Raw genomic sequence first — 17,243 nt, 5'->3', positions numbered from 1 at the left:
TAGACTCAAAACTTGGAAGAGAAGGTTTCCTTTTGGGGAGGAAGAAGAGCAGAAATTCTTTAAAACCCCTAAGTTGGACGCAGCCCTGTCGCAGGTTTCTAAAAAATCTGACTTGTCTTTTGAGGATTCAGGGAACCTAAAAGACCAAATGGACAAAAGGGCGGAGGCGCTTTTGCGCAGAGCATGGGATTCCAATGCGGCTGCCATGGCTCCTGCTTTGGCATCAGCATGCGTGGCAAGAAACGTGGACGCATGGTTAGGCAGACTTTCTAACCATGTTTCTAAAGGCAGTGATTCCAAAGAAATCACAGACTCCTTAGAAATAATAGGTAAGGCTGTGGCATATTTGGCAGATGCGGCTGTGGAGTCAGGAACACAGCCAAATCTGCGGCCCTCCTTAACTCCGCAAGAAGGGCAGTCTGGGTCAAATCATGGGAAGGGGACCATATGTCTAGATCAAGGCTATGTGGTTTGCCCTTTGAAGGTTCACAACTCTTTGGACCTGGCCTGGTTTAGGTGCTGTCAAGGTCAGCAGAAAAGGGAAAAAAGTTCCCGGTCAAAGCTAAAGGAGCAAGGGGCAGGAAGTTTTTTCGTCCCTCCGTTAACCAGGGTCAATTCAAAGGAAAAAAGGATGCGAATAGGAGGTGGGGAAAGGGAAAGAGCGCACAAAAAGGTAGTCTACTCTTTTCTGGACCTAAAGACGCCACCAAGCAGTCTAAGTGACGCCAGCATCAGGGTAGGGGGGAGATTGTCCCACTTTGTCCCTCAGTAGAAGAGAATCTCCGAAAGCCCCTATATCTTGCAGATTGTAACAGAGGGATATCGTTTGGAGTTTCTGTCCCCTCCCCCTCAACTTTTTTCTGACCCGTCTCCCCAAGGAAACTTCAAAAGCTGCAGGGCTGTTGGACAGCTTGCAGGGATTGGTGTTCCAGGAGGTGATCATCCCCGTTTCACCGGAAGAGCTTTACCAAGGGTTTTATTCCCATGTATTTGTCGTTCAAAAACAGTCAGGGAAATTTCGCCTGATATTAAATCTCAGGAAGTTGAACAGGTTTTTGCGACAAAAGAGCTTCCGGATGGAGAGTATATACACGGTGCGCAGGCACCTATTAAGAGGTGCGATCTTAGCCACGATAGATCTAAGGGATGCTTACCTTCATATCCCGATCACCAGGGAACACCAGTCCCTGCTGAGATTCGCAGTCCTTACGAGCGAAGGGATTCAGCATTGGCAATTCCGAGCTCTTCCTTTTGGATTAGCTGCAAGCCCAAGGATCTTCACAAAGGTCCTGGCAGAGGTTGTAGCTTACCTACACCTACAGGGGGTGTCCCTTATACCCTACCTAGACGACCTTTTGGTATACGGGCAATCCCTAGAGCAGGTGGAGATAGACGTAGGCAGAGTGATTTTCACTCTGGAGTCCTTGGGCTGGATAGTAAACAGAGAGAAATCTTCTCTGGCACCGTCCCAAATAAAAGTGTTCCTGGGATATCTGGTGGATACAGAGGTTCAGAAACTGTTTCTTCCAGAGGAAAAACGATTAAAGGTGGTTACAGCAGTATCCTCTTTAAAAGAAACCAGGGAGTGCTCTCGCAGGCATATCATGAGGGTCCTAGGTCTAATGACCTCGTGTATTCCAGCGGTTCCTTGGGCTCAGCTCCACTCCAGGGAGCTGCAGTTCTTCCTTTTGTCCTCCTGGGACAAAAGGAGAGAGTCATTGGATGCAAGGGTGTCTATTCCAACAAGAGTAAGGACCTCCCTAGATTGGTGGCTGGATCAGGACAAGCTCAGGGTGGGCTTACCCTGGGACCAGTGGAATCCCACAAGAGTCACTACCAATGCAAGCGCTTGGGGTTGGGGCGCTCAGGCACAGGGGGCCTGGACGCCTTCTCAGGCAGGGGCATCCTCCAACCACAGAGAACTCTTGGCGGTGGGCCAGGCGTTAGTATCCTTTGGAGACAGGATTCAGGGCTTGGAGATCCAAGTCCTGTCAGACAATGTGACAACGGTCTCTTACCTGAATCGTCGGGGGCACCAGATCCAGGAAACTACTGAGTCTAGTCCTGAACATCCTAAACTGGGCCGAAGAGAATCTTCAGTCCATATCGGCAGTTCACATAAGAGGAACCGCCAATGTGGTAGCAGACTTCTTAAGCCGGCAACCCATCCTTCAAGGGGAATGGGAGTTAAATCAGGAGGTCTTTCTCCAGATAAGACAGATGTTCGGGACTCCGGATATAGATCTTTTTGCCCACAGAGGGAACAAAAAAGTGGATCGTTTTTTCTCTCTCAACAGAAGGGGGAACCCAGGGAGTGGACGCTCTGTCTCAGGACTGGGACTTCCATCTAGCATACGCTTTTCCCCCACTAGTCTTAATACCACGGGTCTTACAAAAATTGGCCCGCTCAGATTGCGGACTGATCCTTATAGCCCCATGGTGGCCAAAAAGGACCTGGTTTGCCACTCTGAAAAAGTGGTCAATTTCTCCTCCGCTCCGTCTTCCAATCAGACGAGATCTTCTCCTACAGGGGCCAGTCCTCCACCCCGACCCGGGATTCCTCAAACTGACGGCATGGTTCTTGAGGAGGAGATCCTTAGGGGTAAGGGGTGCTCTGATAGGGTAATTGAGACCCTCTTGGGCAGCAGGAAGCTGGTCACCAGGAGGATCTACTCCAAGGTGTGGAATTGCTTCTCACAGTGGTGCCGTGATAAGGAGGTGTCTTACCCTTCAGTACCAGTGGTACTGGAATTTTTGCAAGCAGGGGTGGATCAGGGGATTTCCCCGAACACCTTGAGAATACAGATAGCAGCGTTATCTGTATTTTTGGATCAGAGGCTCGCACTAGAACCTCTGATTAAGAGATTTCTTCTGGCAAGGGAGAGGGTAACCCCTGTCAGAATGAATGTATTTCCTCCATGGAATTTATCTCTGGTTTTGGAGGCGCTGACGAAAGCGCCCTTCGAACCAGCGCAAGAGATTTCAGTTAAGTTTTTGACTCTTAAGTTAGCGTTTCTGTTGGCCATAACCACGGCCAGAAGGGTGAGCGACCTACAGGCCCTGACAGTTAAGGAGCCTTTTCTGTTGATTCTGGAGGATAGAGTGGTTCTTAGACAGGACCCACTATATCTTCCCAAGGTCGCATCTAAGTTTAATAGATCTCAGGAGATCACTTTACCCTCCTTCTGTGATAATCCTAAAAATGAGAAGGAGAGGAAATTTAATTTATTAGATGTCAGGAAATGTTTATTGACATATCTAGATAGAGTAAAGGACTACAGAAAGTCGAATCATCTTTTAGTTTTATTTAGCGGTCCTAGAAAGGGAGGGCAGGCGTCTAAATCTACTGTGGCTAGGTGGATTAGGCAGACAATAACATTGGCCTATGAGCAGACCGGTTCCCCAGTACCAGGGAACCTTAAGGCCCACTCAACAAGATCCTTGGCGGCCTCTTGGGCAGAGAGAGCTGGGGCCTCGATAGAACAGGTCTGTCGCACAGCCACTTGGGCGAAGCAGGATACCTTTTTGAAACACTATAGAGTGGAACTGCTGTCGCCCCAGGATCTGACATTTGGAAGGAAGGTGCTACAAGCGGTGGTCCCGCCCTGAGGTAGGCCTTGAACTCCTTGTCCATCCTCTCAGGTTATGCCGTCCTGGAAGATGACTAGAGAAAATTGACAGTTACTTACCGATAACTGTTTTTCTAGGATATCTTCCAGGACGGCAGGCCTACTTCCCACCCATGTTTTAATATAAGTACTACGGGAAGAGTTTCTCTCTGTCACCCGGATAACCTATTACTTTGGGAGAACTGAGGTACAGGGGGAAGGGAGGGGCCTTTTAACCTTGTATGTTGATTGTTTCCTGTCAGGTGGACCAGTCATCTCTCAGGTTATGCCGTCCTGGAAGATATCCTAGAAAAACAGTTATCGGTAAGTAACTGTCAATTTTTTAAAGCAATCTACTGAGCTGGCCAGAAAAGCTCTTGAGTGAGTCTATTCCACATTTTCACAACTCTAACTGTGAAGAAACCTTTCCGAATTTGGAGATGAAATCTATTTTCCTCTAGACGTAAAGAGTGCCCCCTTGTCCTTGATAACCTTAACGTGAACTCAACATCGAGGGGGTTATTTACGAAAGGCAAATCCACTTTGCACTACAAGTGCAAAGTGCAATTGAAATTGCACTGAAAGTGCACTTGGAAGTGCAGTCGCTGTAAATCTGAGGGGTAGATCTGAAATGAGAGGAAGCTCTGCTGATTTTATCATCCAATCATGTGCAAGCTAAAATGCTGTTTTTTATTTTCCTTGCATGTCCCCCTCGGATCTACAGTGACTGCACTTCCAAGTGCACTTTCAGTGCAATTTCAAGTGCACTTTGCACTTGTAATGCAAAGTGGATTTGCCTTTCGTAAATAACCCTCCAAGTTCACTATATGGACCCCTTATGCATTGGTACATAATGTTGATCATATCCCCCCTAATCTCCTCTTCTCAAAAGAATAAATTCAGTTCCTCTAATTTATCCTCTTTGCTGAGCTCCTCCATGCCCCTTATCACTTTGATTGCCCTTCTCTGCACTTTCTCCTGTTCCCTGATATCCTTTTTCAGAACTGGTGCCCAAAACTGAACTGCATATTCCAGATGAGGTCTTTCTAATGATTTGTACAGGTGCAAAATGATAGCTTCCTCTCTGGAGTCCATACCACTTGCTTTGGAAACCTCAGCTTGGCATTGCATGCTATTGTAGCAAGGTCTCCGGCCTCCTTCAGTCTAATGAGAACCTCCAGGGCCAGAGATAACTGACATCCTTCTGTATGTGGTGGGTTGTAAGGCATAGTGGGTGTAATGCAAGGTAAATTAATTGGGCGCCAGACACTTCTTGAATGCAAAGAGATTTTTTATTTCTCTTGAACAGAACTTTGGGAGAGAGGGTTAGGGCCAGGACATCCTTTTAGTAGTTGCAATGTTAATTGGCAGATTCCGAGACTTCTATAGGTAGACAGCCATGCATGGAAAGGCACCCAGCTGGACACCACATCTGCATGTGTAGACACACTGTCTCCTATGCAACAATCTTGAACAGTTCCTAACAAAGGTCACAATGAACTATTTCACTTCCTCTACAATCTCCTGTTGTAGATCTTCACTCAACTGAGTTCCCAGTCTCTCTCACTAGACTTGCTGATCCACTGCCACTGGATCTCCTGAGCTCTTCCAACCTTCTCGCTCAGTATCTTCCTCAAGCGTCACTCCCTTATCCCTGCTGGGTCCCAAGCTTTACATCCAAGATACTTCTCAAGTGTCACCCCACTGGCCTGCTCGGTCCCTCGCTTGACACACAAGTCTGCTCTGCAAGCGTCACCTCCACTGACTGGGTCCCTGTCTTGACACCTGCTGCAGTATCCCGATTCTTCACCATCCCCAGTTGGTGAGAATTCCGCTCCGGTACTTGCTTCAGCTAATCACTGTGGTCCCTGGTAATAAGGTCCCTTAATGGCGACAGCTTCCCCTCTACCTCCGACCATGACAGGTTCTTCGGCCGGCATAACCGTCACTTCTGATTGGACTGCAAGCCGCAGTCCCAACCTTGAGCTGCTCTCTTGCTTCTGGATAGGTCCTCAGACAGCCTAGCAGCCAGATGTGCCCGGGATAGGCCCAAACTCTGGCCTAGCAGCCCAGGCAATACAACACACATCCACCCAGACAGCAATCCAGGTGGCACAGAACACTGATCACCTGACGCCGCCCAAATATATAGGTTCTCCCAGCAGGCCAAGGGATTTAAGGAAACCCCTGTCCATTGGCTGAGACACCCCATATACCCATAATCTGACCTTGCAGTGCCCTTGTCTTATCTAATCCCACCAAGTGCCCGGCCACTCAGCTGCAAAAGAAAGAAGTGCAGCAATTAAAATGAAATCAATTAATCCTCAACAATTCGCCAAGGTAGCTATTCCTGGCAGGTAAATGTAGGAGCAACCCCTAAACACCAGGGTGCTACAGCCTTCCCCTCCCTACAAAACTACGTCTCGGAGTTTGCAGAAAAAATAATTTAAGCTCTCAAGCCTGAGAGCGAATGTCCTGGCAAAACTGGGATGGATGGGTAAACAGGGAAAGAGTAACAATAATACATGTGGCGTACCACAAGGTATAAACATAGTATTAGACACATGAAATGGTATATCACCTATGACAAAGAAATATTAAACGCTTTTATGTACAACATTGAAGGCAATGTATCACCCAAATATTTAAGATAGGCACAACCAATGACCTTATTTTGGTCTAGCTAATATATACATACAGTGATAAGGAGATATAAAAGGGTTAATGTTGTCATCAGGTTAGGTCCCTGTCTCTCCTTGTCCAAGGAAGACGTACCAAAGCAGCCACACCTGAAAGAAATTAAACAGCAATGCAAATAATAACATCCTATAATAACATGGTGCAATATATACATACGTGATTAAATGCTTTTCAATTGTCCTCAGCTGAAGACAGAATAGCAGTGTAAATACACCCTAGAAAATATCTGCATTATATACATAATGAAAGCAGGCCCCATTCTCAGCCGAGAATGCCACCCCCTTTCCTAATCAAGTATAAACTTTGTTATGGTTTCATCAAGTAATCAAGTAACAGTCCTGATGCATAGATGAGTCCATTATTCAAAGAAAGGTAAGAATTTGCCCCTTTGCCACAGCCTATTCTACCTAACTACACACCCAGTGTCCATGACCTGTCACAGTCCATCAATTTCACTTGGGGTGGACAACATTCCCAGCAGTCTCCCTCCTTTAGTGACAACTCCGGGGACAAGAGGCACAGATGCATTTAAGTAGCAAGCAGCCAGGCCATGGTGCAAGGGACCGCACTCTGGGACATAGGTCCCCTTGCAAAGATGTCCTCAATCTGTCCGTATGACAGCCAGGGACTGAGAAGATTTCCTTCTTCAATTGAAGAACAACAACCTGCTGAAGATCACAGGTCACTTTTCAGGGTGGAGCACCCCAGCAACTTCAACATTAACCGATGTGGCTCAGGTGGGCACTCCCTGTATCTGCTGGCAGCATTCAGTCCAGCACAATCTTAGCAGTACAGCCCTCTGGAATATTCTCCACTAGCAACAACTTGTATGTGAGTGTGAAGTGGCTATCAGCGTAGCGTCCTTGGTCACACAACACACATTTGTAATCCACAAGGAAAGAAAAAAAATATGTGCATCTGTATGGTATTCACCAATAGTACCCGGGAGCGGGCAAGATCAAGGTCTCTCCCTTTGCATCCATCGTAGTGACAAAGCGTTTAATATCCATTCGGTCTGGCCTATGGATAACTACACTGTCCAAGTTAATCTTACGGCCATAGCCCCAGGTGTATCTTTCGGCCACCTTGGGTGACCATTTCAAAAAGTCTAATTTGAGGGGGATCCGGAGGAAACTGCGCACAGCTTCATCCACCCATTGGGTTTCTTTCTCCAAGATTTCCTATTCCAGGTGAGCAGGTATGTAAGGGTATAGGTACCCGTATTCCTCTGCTACCTTCTTTATTATGATCCGCTGTATCTTGGACAGCCGAGGCAATGTCTTAAGTTCTCCATATCCGGGTAGGACCCGGGCGTCTGGAGCACACTGAACCGAGCACCCAGCAACCACATCTGGCTTATGATCAGGCTTAATTACAATCATGGGCGTAATAGGGCAAACTTTGGGAACCCATTAAGCCGAACAATCTTCCTCAAAAGATCTGGTGATACTGATCAGCGGAGCTGCATTGGCAGACAGCTTAATTTTCACATTAGCAGCAGTAGAACTTCACCCTCCTGCACATCACTCATTGGCTGCTCATCACTGTCACTCCACTTCCTGGTACAGGGCAAAGTGTCCGAAAACAGTTCCGATAGCCCATCAGACGGACCGTCTGATACCATTATGGTAGAGCACTCTTCGGCTGGGATATAATTGCGCTTGGCGCTTGCTTTAACTGGCACAACTATATTATCCCCTTTAGTGGCCACAGGCATCACCTCCCCTACAGGCACACTACTTGCATTCCTCACTGGCTTACCAGACTGGTATTCTTTCCCCTATGGGTTCGGAAATTAGGGCGAGCAGTTAAGCCCGACCGCGGCCTCGAGGAGCGACTGGTGAGCTGGGTCCTGGGGTAGTCGTTGAGGCAGGGGTAGCGGCTTCCTGCATGACTCTGGTGATGGCTGGTGGGCTCTGGATATCAGTCCCAGCCAGGATAGTGACATTCTTGTCCAAATCGACTTGTAGTATCCGCGGGGGTTGAGTTGGGGAGACAACTTCAAACAGATGCTCTCCGCAACGTCCACAGACGATCCAAGGCCTACTGCGTGGTCAGACCGGAACATCTCTCACAGATAAGTCCCAAGGCCTCATAGCCTCCAGCCGTATACAGGGCAAGCTTACCCTTCGGTGTATCTTGCACTCCGGTGTCAATCAGGACAGGTTTCGCAACGCTCAGACCAAAACACCCGGCGCATACTTTTTCCAATCCGCCATCTCGCTCAGGAACTGCTCCATCTTTCTCTCCAACCCACAAACACACGTGGCAGCATTTCCTTATCCTCCTCTGCAGTGCGGGAACTCCTCCCCCGCCAATGGATTGGTGCATACACTCTCTGGAAACTTTTGCGCCCGCCTCCTTCATGCTGCGGTGTGCCAAGACTGCCATGGAGTCCATTTTGGAGTCTAATTAACCCTCACAGCGCTGGCGGGAAGTGTCAAAAGACCAGGCTGTTCCTCTCCCATGAGCAAAGAGACTTGTTGGTTCTTCTCCACATTGGTAGTATACACGACACAGTCTATAAGAAGTACAGATGTTATTTGCCACCTTCCCACAAAGCCAGACAAAATCCCGATGAAGCTGGTTGCTATGGGTGACTGCTGCGAGGATAACGCCTTAGCCCCATGTTGGGCGCCAAATATAGCAAGGTCTCCGGCCTCCCTCAGTCTAATGAGAACCTCCAGGGCCAGAGCTTTACATCCAAGATACTTCTCAAGCGTCACCCCACTGGCCTGCTCGGTCCCTCGCTTGACACACAAGTCTGCTCTGCAAGCGTCACCTCCACTGACTGGGTCCCTGTCTTGACACCTGCTGCAGTATCCTGATTCTTCACCATCCCCAGTTGGTGAGAATTCCGTTCCGGTACTTGCTTCAGCTAATCACTGTGGTCCCTGGTAATAAGGAGTTGGTCCCTTAGTGGCGACAGCTTCCCCTCTACCTCCGACCATGACAGGTTCTTCGGCCGGCATAACCGTCACTTCTGATTGGACTGCAAGCCGCAGTCCCAACCTTGAGCTGCTCTCTTGCTTCTGGATAGGTCCTCAGACAGCCTAGCAGTCAGATGTGCCCGGGATAGGCCCAAACTCTGGCCTAGCAGCCCAGGAAATACAACACACATCCACCCAGACAGCAATCCAGATGGCACAGAACAGATGTGCCCGGGATAAGCCCAAACTCCGGCCTAGCAGCCCATGCAATACAACACACGTCCAACCAGACAGCCATCAAGGTGGCACAGAACACTGATCACCTGACTCCACCCAAATATATAGGTTCTCCCAGCAGGCCAAGGGATTTAAGAAAACCTGTTTCCATTGGCTGAGACACCCCATATACCCATAATCTGACCTTGAAGTGCTCTTGTCTGATCTAATGCCACCAAGTGCCTGGCCACCTAGCGGCAAAAGAGAGAAGTGCAGCAATTACAGACTAATGCTGTATACACACAAAAAAATGTGAAAATGTGCGATCGGAGCTTGTTGTCGAAAATTCCGACCATGTGTAGGCTCCATCGGACTTTTTCCATTGGAATTTCCGACACACAAAGTTTGAGAGCTGGATCTAAAATTTTCCAACAACAAAATCCGTTCGCGTAAATTCCAATCGTGTGTAGACAATTCCAACGCACAAAGTGCTACTCATGCTCAGAATCAAGCAGAAGAGCAGCACTAGCTATTGTACTTAATTTTTCTCGGCCCGTCGTACATATTTCCGACCAACTTTGTGTGACCGTGTGTATGCAAGACAACAAGTTTGAGCCAACATCCGTTGGAAAAAATCTGATGGATTTTGTTGTCGGAATGTGCGATCGTGTGTACAGGTCATTAGAGTAAAATTAATTGATCCTCAACAATTAGCCAAGGTAGCTATACCTGGCAGGTAAATTTAGGAGCAACCCTGCCTAAGCACCAGGGTGCTACACTATTATTAAACTTATGATCTACCAGAACACCCAGATCCTTCTTCACCATTGATTCCCCCAGTTGTACTCCCCCTAGTATGTATGATGAATGCATATTCTTAGCCCCTTAAACAGTGTGAGTAGGACCCTTGCTTAAGACTCCAAGTGTGCATGTTCCTTAGGAAACTAAATGCCAGAAGTTGCTGTAAAGACTGGGACTTCTCATAAAGAGTCTCAGATTAACAGGTGAACCCTGCTTCCTCCAAATATGGCTGTTGCCAGATGATTCATGTTTAAGAGACATTTCCTTGTTTCTGTTTAGTATTTTGGAGTATCCTGTACCCCATCCACTTTTCTATTGATTGCTGCAATAAATTTACAGAAAATAAATCCCCTAGACAGAATCTGGCAGCCTCTGAACTGGTAAAACCTGGGTGGCCTCTCTGGGTGGTGAGTGCTACACAGTGAATTTAAATATTGTCAAAGAAACATAATTCTAGCATTAAAAAAATAGGATAAATTGCAAAAATAAATTTGTATATTTGACCATTTACAAATGACTTTAGTCCCTAGATGGAAGAACCAATTTTGGTTACAATAATATCATTGGAAATGAATCTCTAATTTAAAGCTAAACTCAGGGATTGATGAAAAAATACCCTTGCAGTGCCTTGGTGCTTGTAAGCAGGTCTCCTAGTGGTGCCAGTAACACCACATGCTGAACCAAGGACATCCTCCTATACCTTATATGACACAATGGGATTGATGTTTGCCGACTCTGAAATGACAATCACTGCCAAATAGGGCCTGCAGGGGGGAGACACGCATGGCATTTTTCCTACCACTCACTAGAGGATTCCATGGCTTTTCCTTTTTATCTATCTGCCTCCCCCATAACTCCTCCCCCTTTTTATACCTTCTTCCAAAAAAGAGTCCAGCCCACACCAAGTAGGTAACAGGGTGGTACCCAGTGGCAAAACTACCGCCATAGCGACACACGTGGGCGCTATGGGGACCGCAGCCCAGTGGGGTCCTGTAAGTCTGCGTGTAAGTGACTGCGGTGCTGTGGGTGAGCTGCCTGTCTGCTCGGCGCTCGCACAATCACACTGACTGTGCGAGCGGACACAGCTGGGCGTTTCGGTGGGTGGGTGAGAGAGCGGACGGGAAGCTGCCAGCTGGGAGGCTGTGATTTCTAGTTATGCCCCTGGTGGTACCATACTAAAAGGGATCCTAACCCCTTCTTACAAGGTGGGATCCAGGATGATGTAACTTCAGCACACGAGATGCAAAATCAGTGCAGGAATTACAGTAACAGTGCATGCCCGATGGCCAAAGAGAAAAGACACCAGTCCTAAACAAAGTCTGGGAAAAGATGGCAGAATCATTAACATTGTGATGATAGTTAATATTGACCAACTACCATGTTTCCCCGAAAATAAGCCTGGGTCTTAATTTTGTCAGCCAAAAACACACTAGGGCTTATTTTCAGGGTAGGGCTTGCCATGCAATGTGCTATCTTCCCAGTGGTTGCAAAATGACAGAATCCCCTCTATCACAGGATCACATAATGCAAAAGGTGTGCGTTTCTGCAATGCAACAGTGCAAATACCTTCTTCCATGGCCTGACTGAGCTGTCTTCCACCGCTCTGAGCACTGCAGAGGGAGGGAGGGGAAATCCCCCGCTTACACCCAAGAGAAGAGGAGATCAACTGAGCCCTGCTCGGCGTTTCCATGGCCCGCCCGAGCTGTCTTCCATGGCCCGCCCGAGATTACCCACTGAGAGAAGAGGAGATCTTCTGAGCGCCATGCGGCGCCGCACCGAACATGAGCTTATTTTCGGGGTAGGGCTTATATTGCAGTCCACCCCAAAAATCACACTAGGGCTTATTTTCGGGGTAGGTCTTATTTTTGGGGGAAACACGGTAGTAGTGGAGGAGCAGATAGGGAGGTAAGTGTGCACCGACCCAGCTGATGGTTCAGTTCTGCTTTAATTTGCATAGGATATATTGTAAGTTATACTGTACATGTGCTATGTGTGCATCATTTTTTTTTCTGTTTTTTTAATTATTTTATGTTTTTAATTGTAATCAATTACATTTATTTTTAAGGGCTCATTCACACTACAAGTTTTGGCGTGTTTCCGCGCATTTTTATGCATATTTTTGCACGTCTTCGTGCATTTTTATGCAAGTCTTTCAGCATAACAGAAAATTGTATCAAACACTTACCGTAATTTTCCTTTCCTGAAGCCAATCCATGACAGCATACATGTGATATAGCTCCGCCCCTATATCCACCCACAGGAGCTGTTTACATTTTTAAAAGTCTGACTGAGAGAAACCTCCCCCATTCTCCGTAAAAATAACAAGATCAAAAAAGGAAGGGTTCGTATGCTGCCATGGATTGGCATCAGGAAAGGAAAATGATAAGTATTTGATACAATTTTCCGTTTTCCTGACACCAAATTGGCAGCATACATGTGATAAATATTGAGCTAAACAGGGAGGGCTAAAATGTATAATCAAACTTTATTACAAAGGACATGGAAGCCTGGACCGTCATTCCGTTGAAGTCCATTGATGTACAAGCCCCTGGATCTTCCCTGTAGCACCTGGGGCAGGTGCACTGCACCAACCAGCCCGCTGCTTTGCAGATGTCTCCATAAGCAAATGTCAGAATTTAAAGATGTATAAATTGACCTAGCTGAATGAGCCTTTATTATTTCTGGAGGCTCGTGCCTGGTCACACTGTATGTTTTCGGGATGACCTGACTCTCCAAGATGACAAGGTTTTGCTGTAGCTTCCTCTTCTGAATTTGCCTGTTGGAAACACAAACAGCCCTCCAGAGGATTTTAACTAGGAAGCTGCATGAGGGTAGGCATTGTAGACACTTGGTACATCCAGTGTATGTTATGTACTGTCTCTGCTGAAAAGGATGGAACCACCACTTTGTTTTCAACATGAAAAATGAAGCCACTTTGGACACAAAAGGTGCCTGTGCCCAACTTGTCCGGGAGAGTAAGACGTAGACTCTGTAGCCCCAAGCGCTTGCAGATCTGGGACTCTGTCCCTTGAAGTTATCGAAGGAGACTGCCTCTCGAACAAAGTCGCACTGAGGATTGCTTTCTGATGATGCAAACAGAGTCATGCAGCATGGACTCCAGCAACCAAACACCAGCTCGGGTGTGCAGAGAAACACATGCAGCATGAACTCCAGCAACCAAACACCAGCTCAGGTCCACCACATGAGGTTCTGACATCTCTAGTTAGAGAACTCCTCAGGCCCAAAAGACCACCAGAAGGGGCTCCCCACCTTGGTGGTGCATTTAGCAACCTAAGATGTGGGACTGCGCCTGGGAGAGGCTAAACCCAGACGGACACAGTCAGAGTCGGCAGGTAGGGACTCATCGCAACATCACGGTCTTGCAGGTGTATATCTTGAGGGCAAAAAGGAGAATGGCAGAGGTTGCTCTCAGTCAGACTTTTATTGATTTAAACAAGTCCTGTGGGTGGATATAGGGGCGGAGCTATATCACATGTATGCTGCCATTTTGGCGTCAGGAAATATTTATTTTTCGTGGTGCAATATTATGCAAACAAGTGGCATAAAATTGCACAGCTCTGCAATGCAGAGCTATTGTTTTATATGTGAACTATTGTTTTCTATGTGTCATTGCAGTTAACTGCATTTTTCTGCATGGAAAAACACAGGTAACTGCACATAGTGTGAATGGGACCTTTCACGGTGTGACATCACCTTTGTGTATACATGTTCCTTTATATGGAGAAATCAGGGGTCAAAATACATGTAAGGATTTAAAAGCAAAGCAAATTTTCTTTGTAATAAAACCCCTCTAGAGGGTTTGTGACAAACAATTATTTGTTTAATACTGTATTGTAGGCTAACCCCCCAACTGATGCAATAACTGATCATCAGGAGACCAGCGTGTCCAATGTGTCTGCTCTTCTACATATCCAGGCCAGCTTGTAAGTGACAAATCATCATTGTTCGTAGCATCCAGTTTGAAGCAGTCTTGTGTGATGGGGAGTAATACGCTTACTTTGTTTTTTTTTGCATTTGAACTCAGTGAATGAGATTTAAATGTCACACATATTAAAGTGGTGTTCCGGACGAAATTATACTTTTTAAATAAAAATACCCCTATAATACACAAGCTTAATGTATTCTAGTAAACTTAGTTTGTAAACTAAGGTCTGTTTTGTTAGTTTATAGAAGTAGTTTATTTTATAAACTTACAGCAGGCCGTGGCCATCTTAAGTGTGGGCATCTGAAGCCAGACTGTATTTCTTCCTGGATCTCATTCTTGCAGATCTCGCACATGCTCAGTGCAGCACAAGCAGTGTAATAGGTTTCAGGTCAGGTTTCCATAGCAATGGCAGTTTCAGAGGAAGTTGCCGCTCCTTCCCAGAAGGCATTGCAAATAGGAAATGATGCGATGGGCCGCAGCCAGGGAGGAGGAAGTGAAAAATGAATACAGCAGATATACAGTAGGCGCTGAGAAAAAATTTTTAAAAATATCCAATTTGTTTACAGTGCACAGTTTAGTGAGGGATGCTGAAGAGTTGTAAAAGTGGGTGGAACTCCACTTTAAGGAATATTGACAAATTAAAAAGTCTGCTACTTAAACCAAGAAGGTAGTACACATCTGTACTTTGTCCATGCCCTAGATAGTCTTGAGAGGAATAACTCATTCTGCCAAGGTTTTTTTTTTTTTTTACTGTCTATGACCCCTTGGGGAAATTTCCCCTTACTTCCTGTCCCTGTGACAGCCTGAGACAGTGACAGGAAGATATAGACAGAAGTTATAATTTGACATTTGATAAATTATTACCTTCCGCACTTTACCATAAAAGAAGTGTTTTATTGCAGTCCAGCAATGTTGCTCGAGAGACTCGGCTACCCAGGACTCTCCCTCCTGATTGGCTAAGACACACAGCGGGCGACATTGGCTCCCGCTGCTGTCAAAGTCAATGAGCCAATGAGGAGAGGGGACAGGTCCAAGCCATGGCTCCCTGTCTGAATGGGCGAACAGAGCAGCAGCTTGGCTCGGGTGCCCCCATAGCAAGCTGTTTGCTTTGGGGGCACTCAGTAGAAGGGAGGGGCCAGGATTGCTGAAGAGGGGCCCGAGAAGAGGAGGATCTGGGCTGCTCTGTGTAAAACAAACTGCACAGAACAGGTAAGTATAATGTGTTATCTTTAAAATAAAAACAAAAAACAACAAGACTTTAATATCACTTTAACCACTTGCTTACTGGGCACTTAAACCGCCCTCATATAACACTGTACCCAAATGAAATTTATGATTTTTTTCCCCACAAATAGAGCTTTCTTTTGGTGGTATTTGATCATCTCTGGGTTTTTTATTTTTTGTTAAAAATACAAAACAGTTTTATATTTTGTTATAAAAAATTGCAACAGGTATTTTTTTTAGTTTTGGACAGAGTGGAGATGGATTAGAATGCCTGTCAATTTTTATTACTACCTGTTCCCCCATTAGGGAGATTCGCCCTCTCTATTTGTCCTGTTTACCATTATCACTGAAAGTAAAAGTTAAAGAGAATCCCAAATTTTGGGTTGTCCCCTAAAAAGTAACAGAAGAGTTAACAAATCTTCCAATGGGGACACTAGTTCAGGAGGCCTGGGTGTTCTGCCTCTCCAATCTAAGCATTTAAAATTGTGATCTCTGTAACTTACAGTTGTGATGAGATATCGATAACCCAATCTTAGCTGAATTAACAGACAGTGACTCAATCCAGATGACACCTTGAAGATCTTGTGAAGTTTAATCCATAAACTGTGAGGATCTTACAGCAATGAACATCGGATAGGTCAAAAGATCATAATGTGATCGACTCCTTGAGAAATAAGGCTGAGATGCATTACTGGGAATATGAACAAAGGGTGGAGCTATCTATACAAGATAAAAACTGAGCTACAGGAAGGGGAGGAACCAGGGACAAGGAATGCATAAAACATTTAAAGGCATATCACAAAGCATGTGAAACATAACACTGGGAGTCCCCAAGAAATTCCCCTAATTTTCAGGGATTTACTCTCACTTTCTGTTTGGATATGGGACAGAAGTGAAGGCAAATCCCTGCATTGGGACACAGATGGCAAAATCTTTCTCTATCCAAAATGAAAAAAACAACAATTTTTCCCATGGTTCTTCTTTAAATTACATGCAGTACCAGGACAAGGTCCTCTGGCACTCAAAGCAAAGGTGCCAAAATGCCCCCTCCTCACCCTTTCAATTTGACCAGTAATTAACACAGATTAAGCAGTGAAATAATGTCTATGGATCACCTGCTGATACCATTAGCTAAGCCTGAGTGCTGAGGCTCACCAAAGGAAATAGTGATTGGTAGGGTTGCACCAATAACGGTATCGGTGCCGATACTTAGCATTTGAGTATCGGTACTCGTGCAAATGCTCCGATACCTGAAACTGATACTTTCAGGCTCGGTTCTTTCAGCTGACAGTGGGATTACCCCACTGACAGTTGAAATGTAAAAAAAAACCCCCGCAATTATCAGTTGTTAAGGAATGGGGCTACCACGTCCTTAACAACCAATGACAAATTCAGCTGTCTGTGGGGTTCCCCTGTTGACAGCTGAAGTATAAACTGAAGGCCTGGTGTTCTATCGAAAATTGCCTCAGTATGCAACGTCACTCCAGCTGATATGTTGATCAACACAGCGCGTGCGCAGATCATCGGAGGCAGTATTCGACGATCTGCAAAGAGCCAAGAGAGAACGTACTTGTCAGATTTTGCCTCGCTGTTGGGGGCGGGTTTTGGGTGTGTTGCAACCCACCTGTCAGAGAAGCTCCCGGAACAGACTCAGTACCAGGCGCCCTGGGGTGCGCGCCACTGTACGGGCGCGCTTGTGTGTGTGTGCGCATCGGAGCACATGACGCTTGGTGCCAATCGCCCTATTTAAACTGTCTGTGCACTTTGCTGAGTGCCGTCCGATCTGCAGCTCCCTGTATCTGTGTTCCCGTTAATCTG

The 17,243-nt window shown here is 46.3% G+C and overlaps 1 protein-coding gene across 2 annotated transcripts in view; it reads left to right on the top strand.

Annotated features, from left to right (window-relative positions):
• Positions 1–17,243, top strand: part of LOC141148854 (uncharacterized) — a 98,964-nt gene that overhangs the window by 52,999 nt on the left and 28,722 nt on the right. Inside the window, exons 1-3 of one of the 2 annotated variants that reach the window (XR_012245255.1) lie at positions 2,221–3,610; positions 3,872–3,932; positions 14,114–14,199. Coding sequence is in view for 1 of the 2 variants with exons in the window: in XM_073636655.1 (XP_073492756.1) it covers positions 14,114–14,199 (86 nt within the window). In the remaining variant the exon portion in view is untranslated. Of the gene's footprint in view, positions 1–2,220; positions 3,611–3,871; positions 3,933–14,113; positions 14,200–17,243 lie in introns of those variants that run through there. The other variant, XM_073636655.1, reaches the window with a different exon arrangement.

The sequence above is a fragment of the Aquarana catesbeiana genome, linkage group LG06, assembly GCF_042186555.1.
Source record: "Aquarana catesbeiana isolate 2022-GZ linkage group LG06, ASM4218655v1, whole genome shotgun sequence".
NCBI lineage: Eukaryota > Metazoa > Chordata > Amphibia > Anura > Ranidae > Aquarana > Aquarana catesbeiana.
This window is presented reverse-complemented; position numbering and strand designations above follow the sequence as displayed.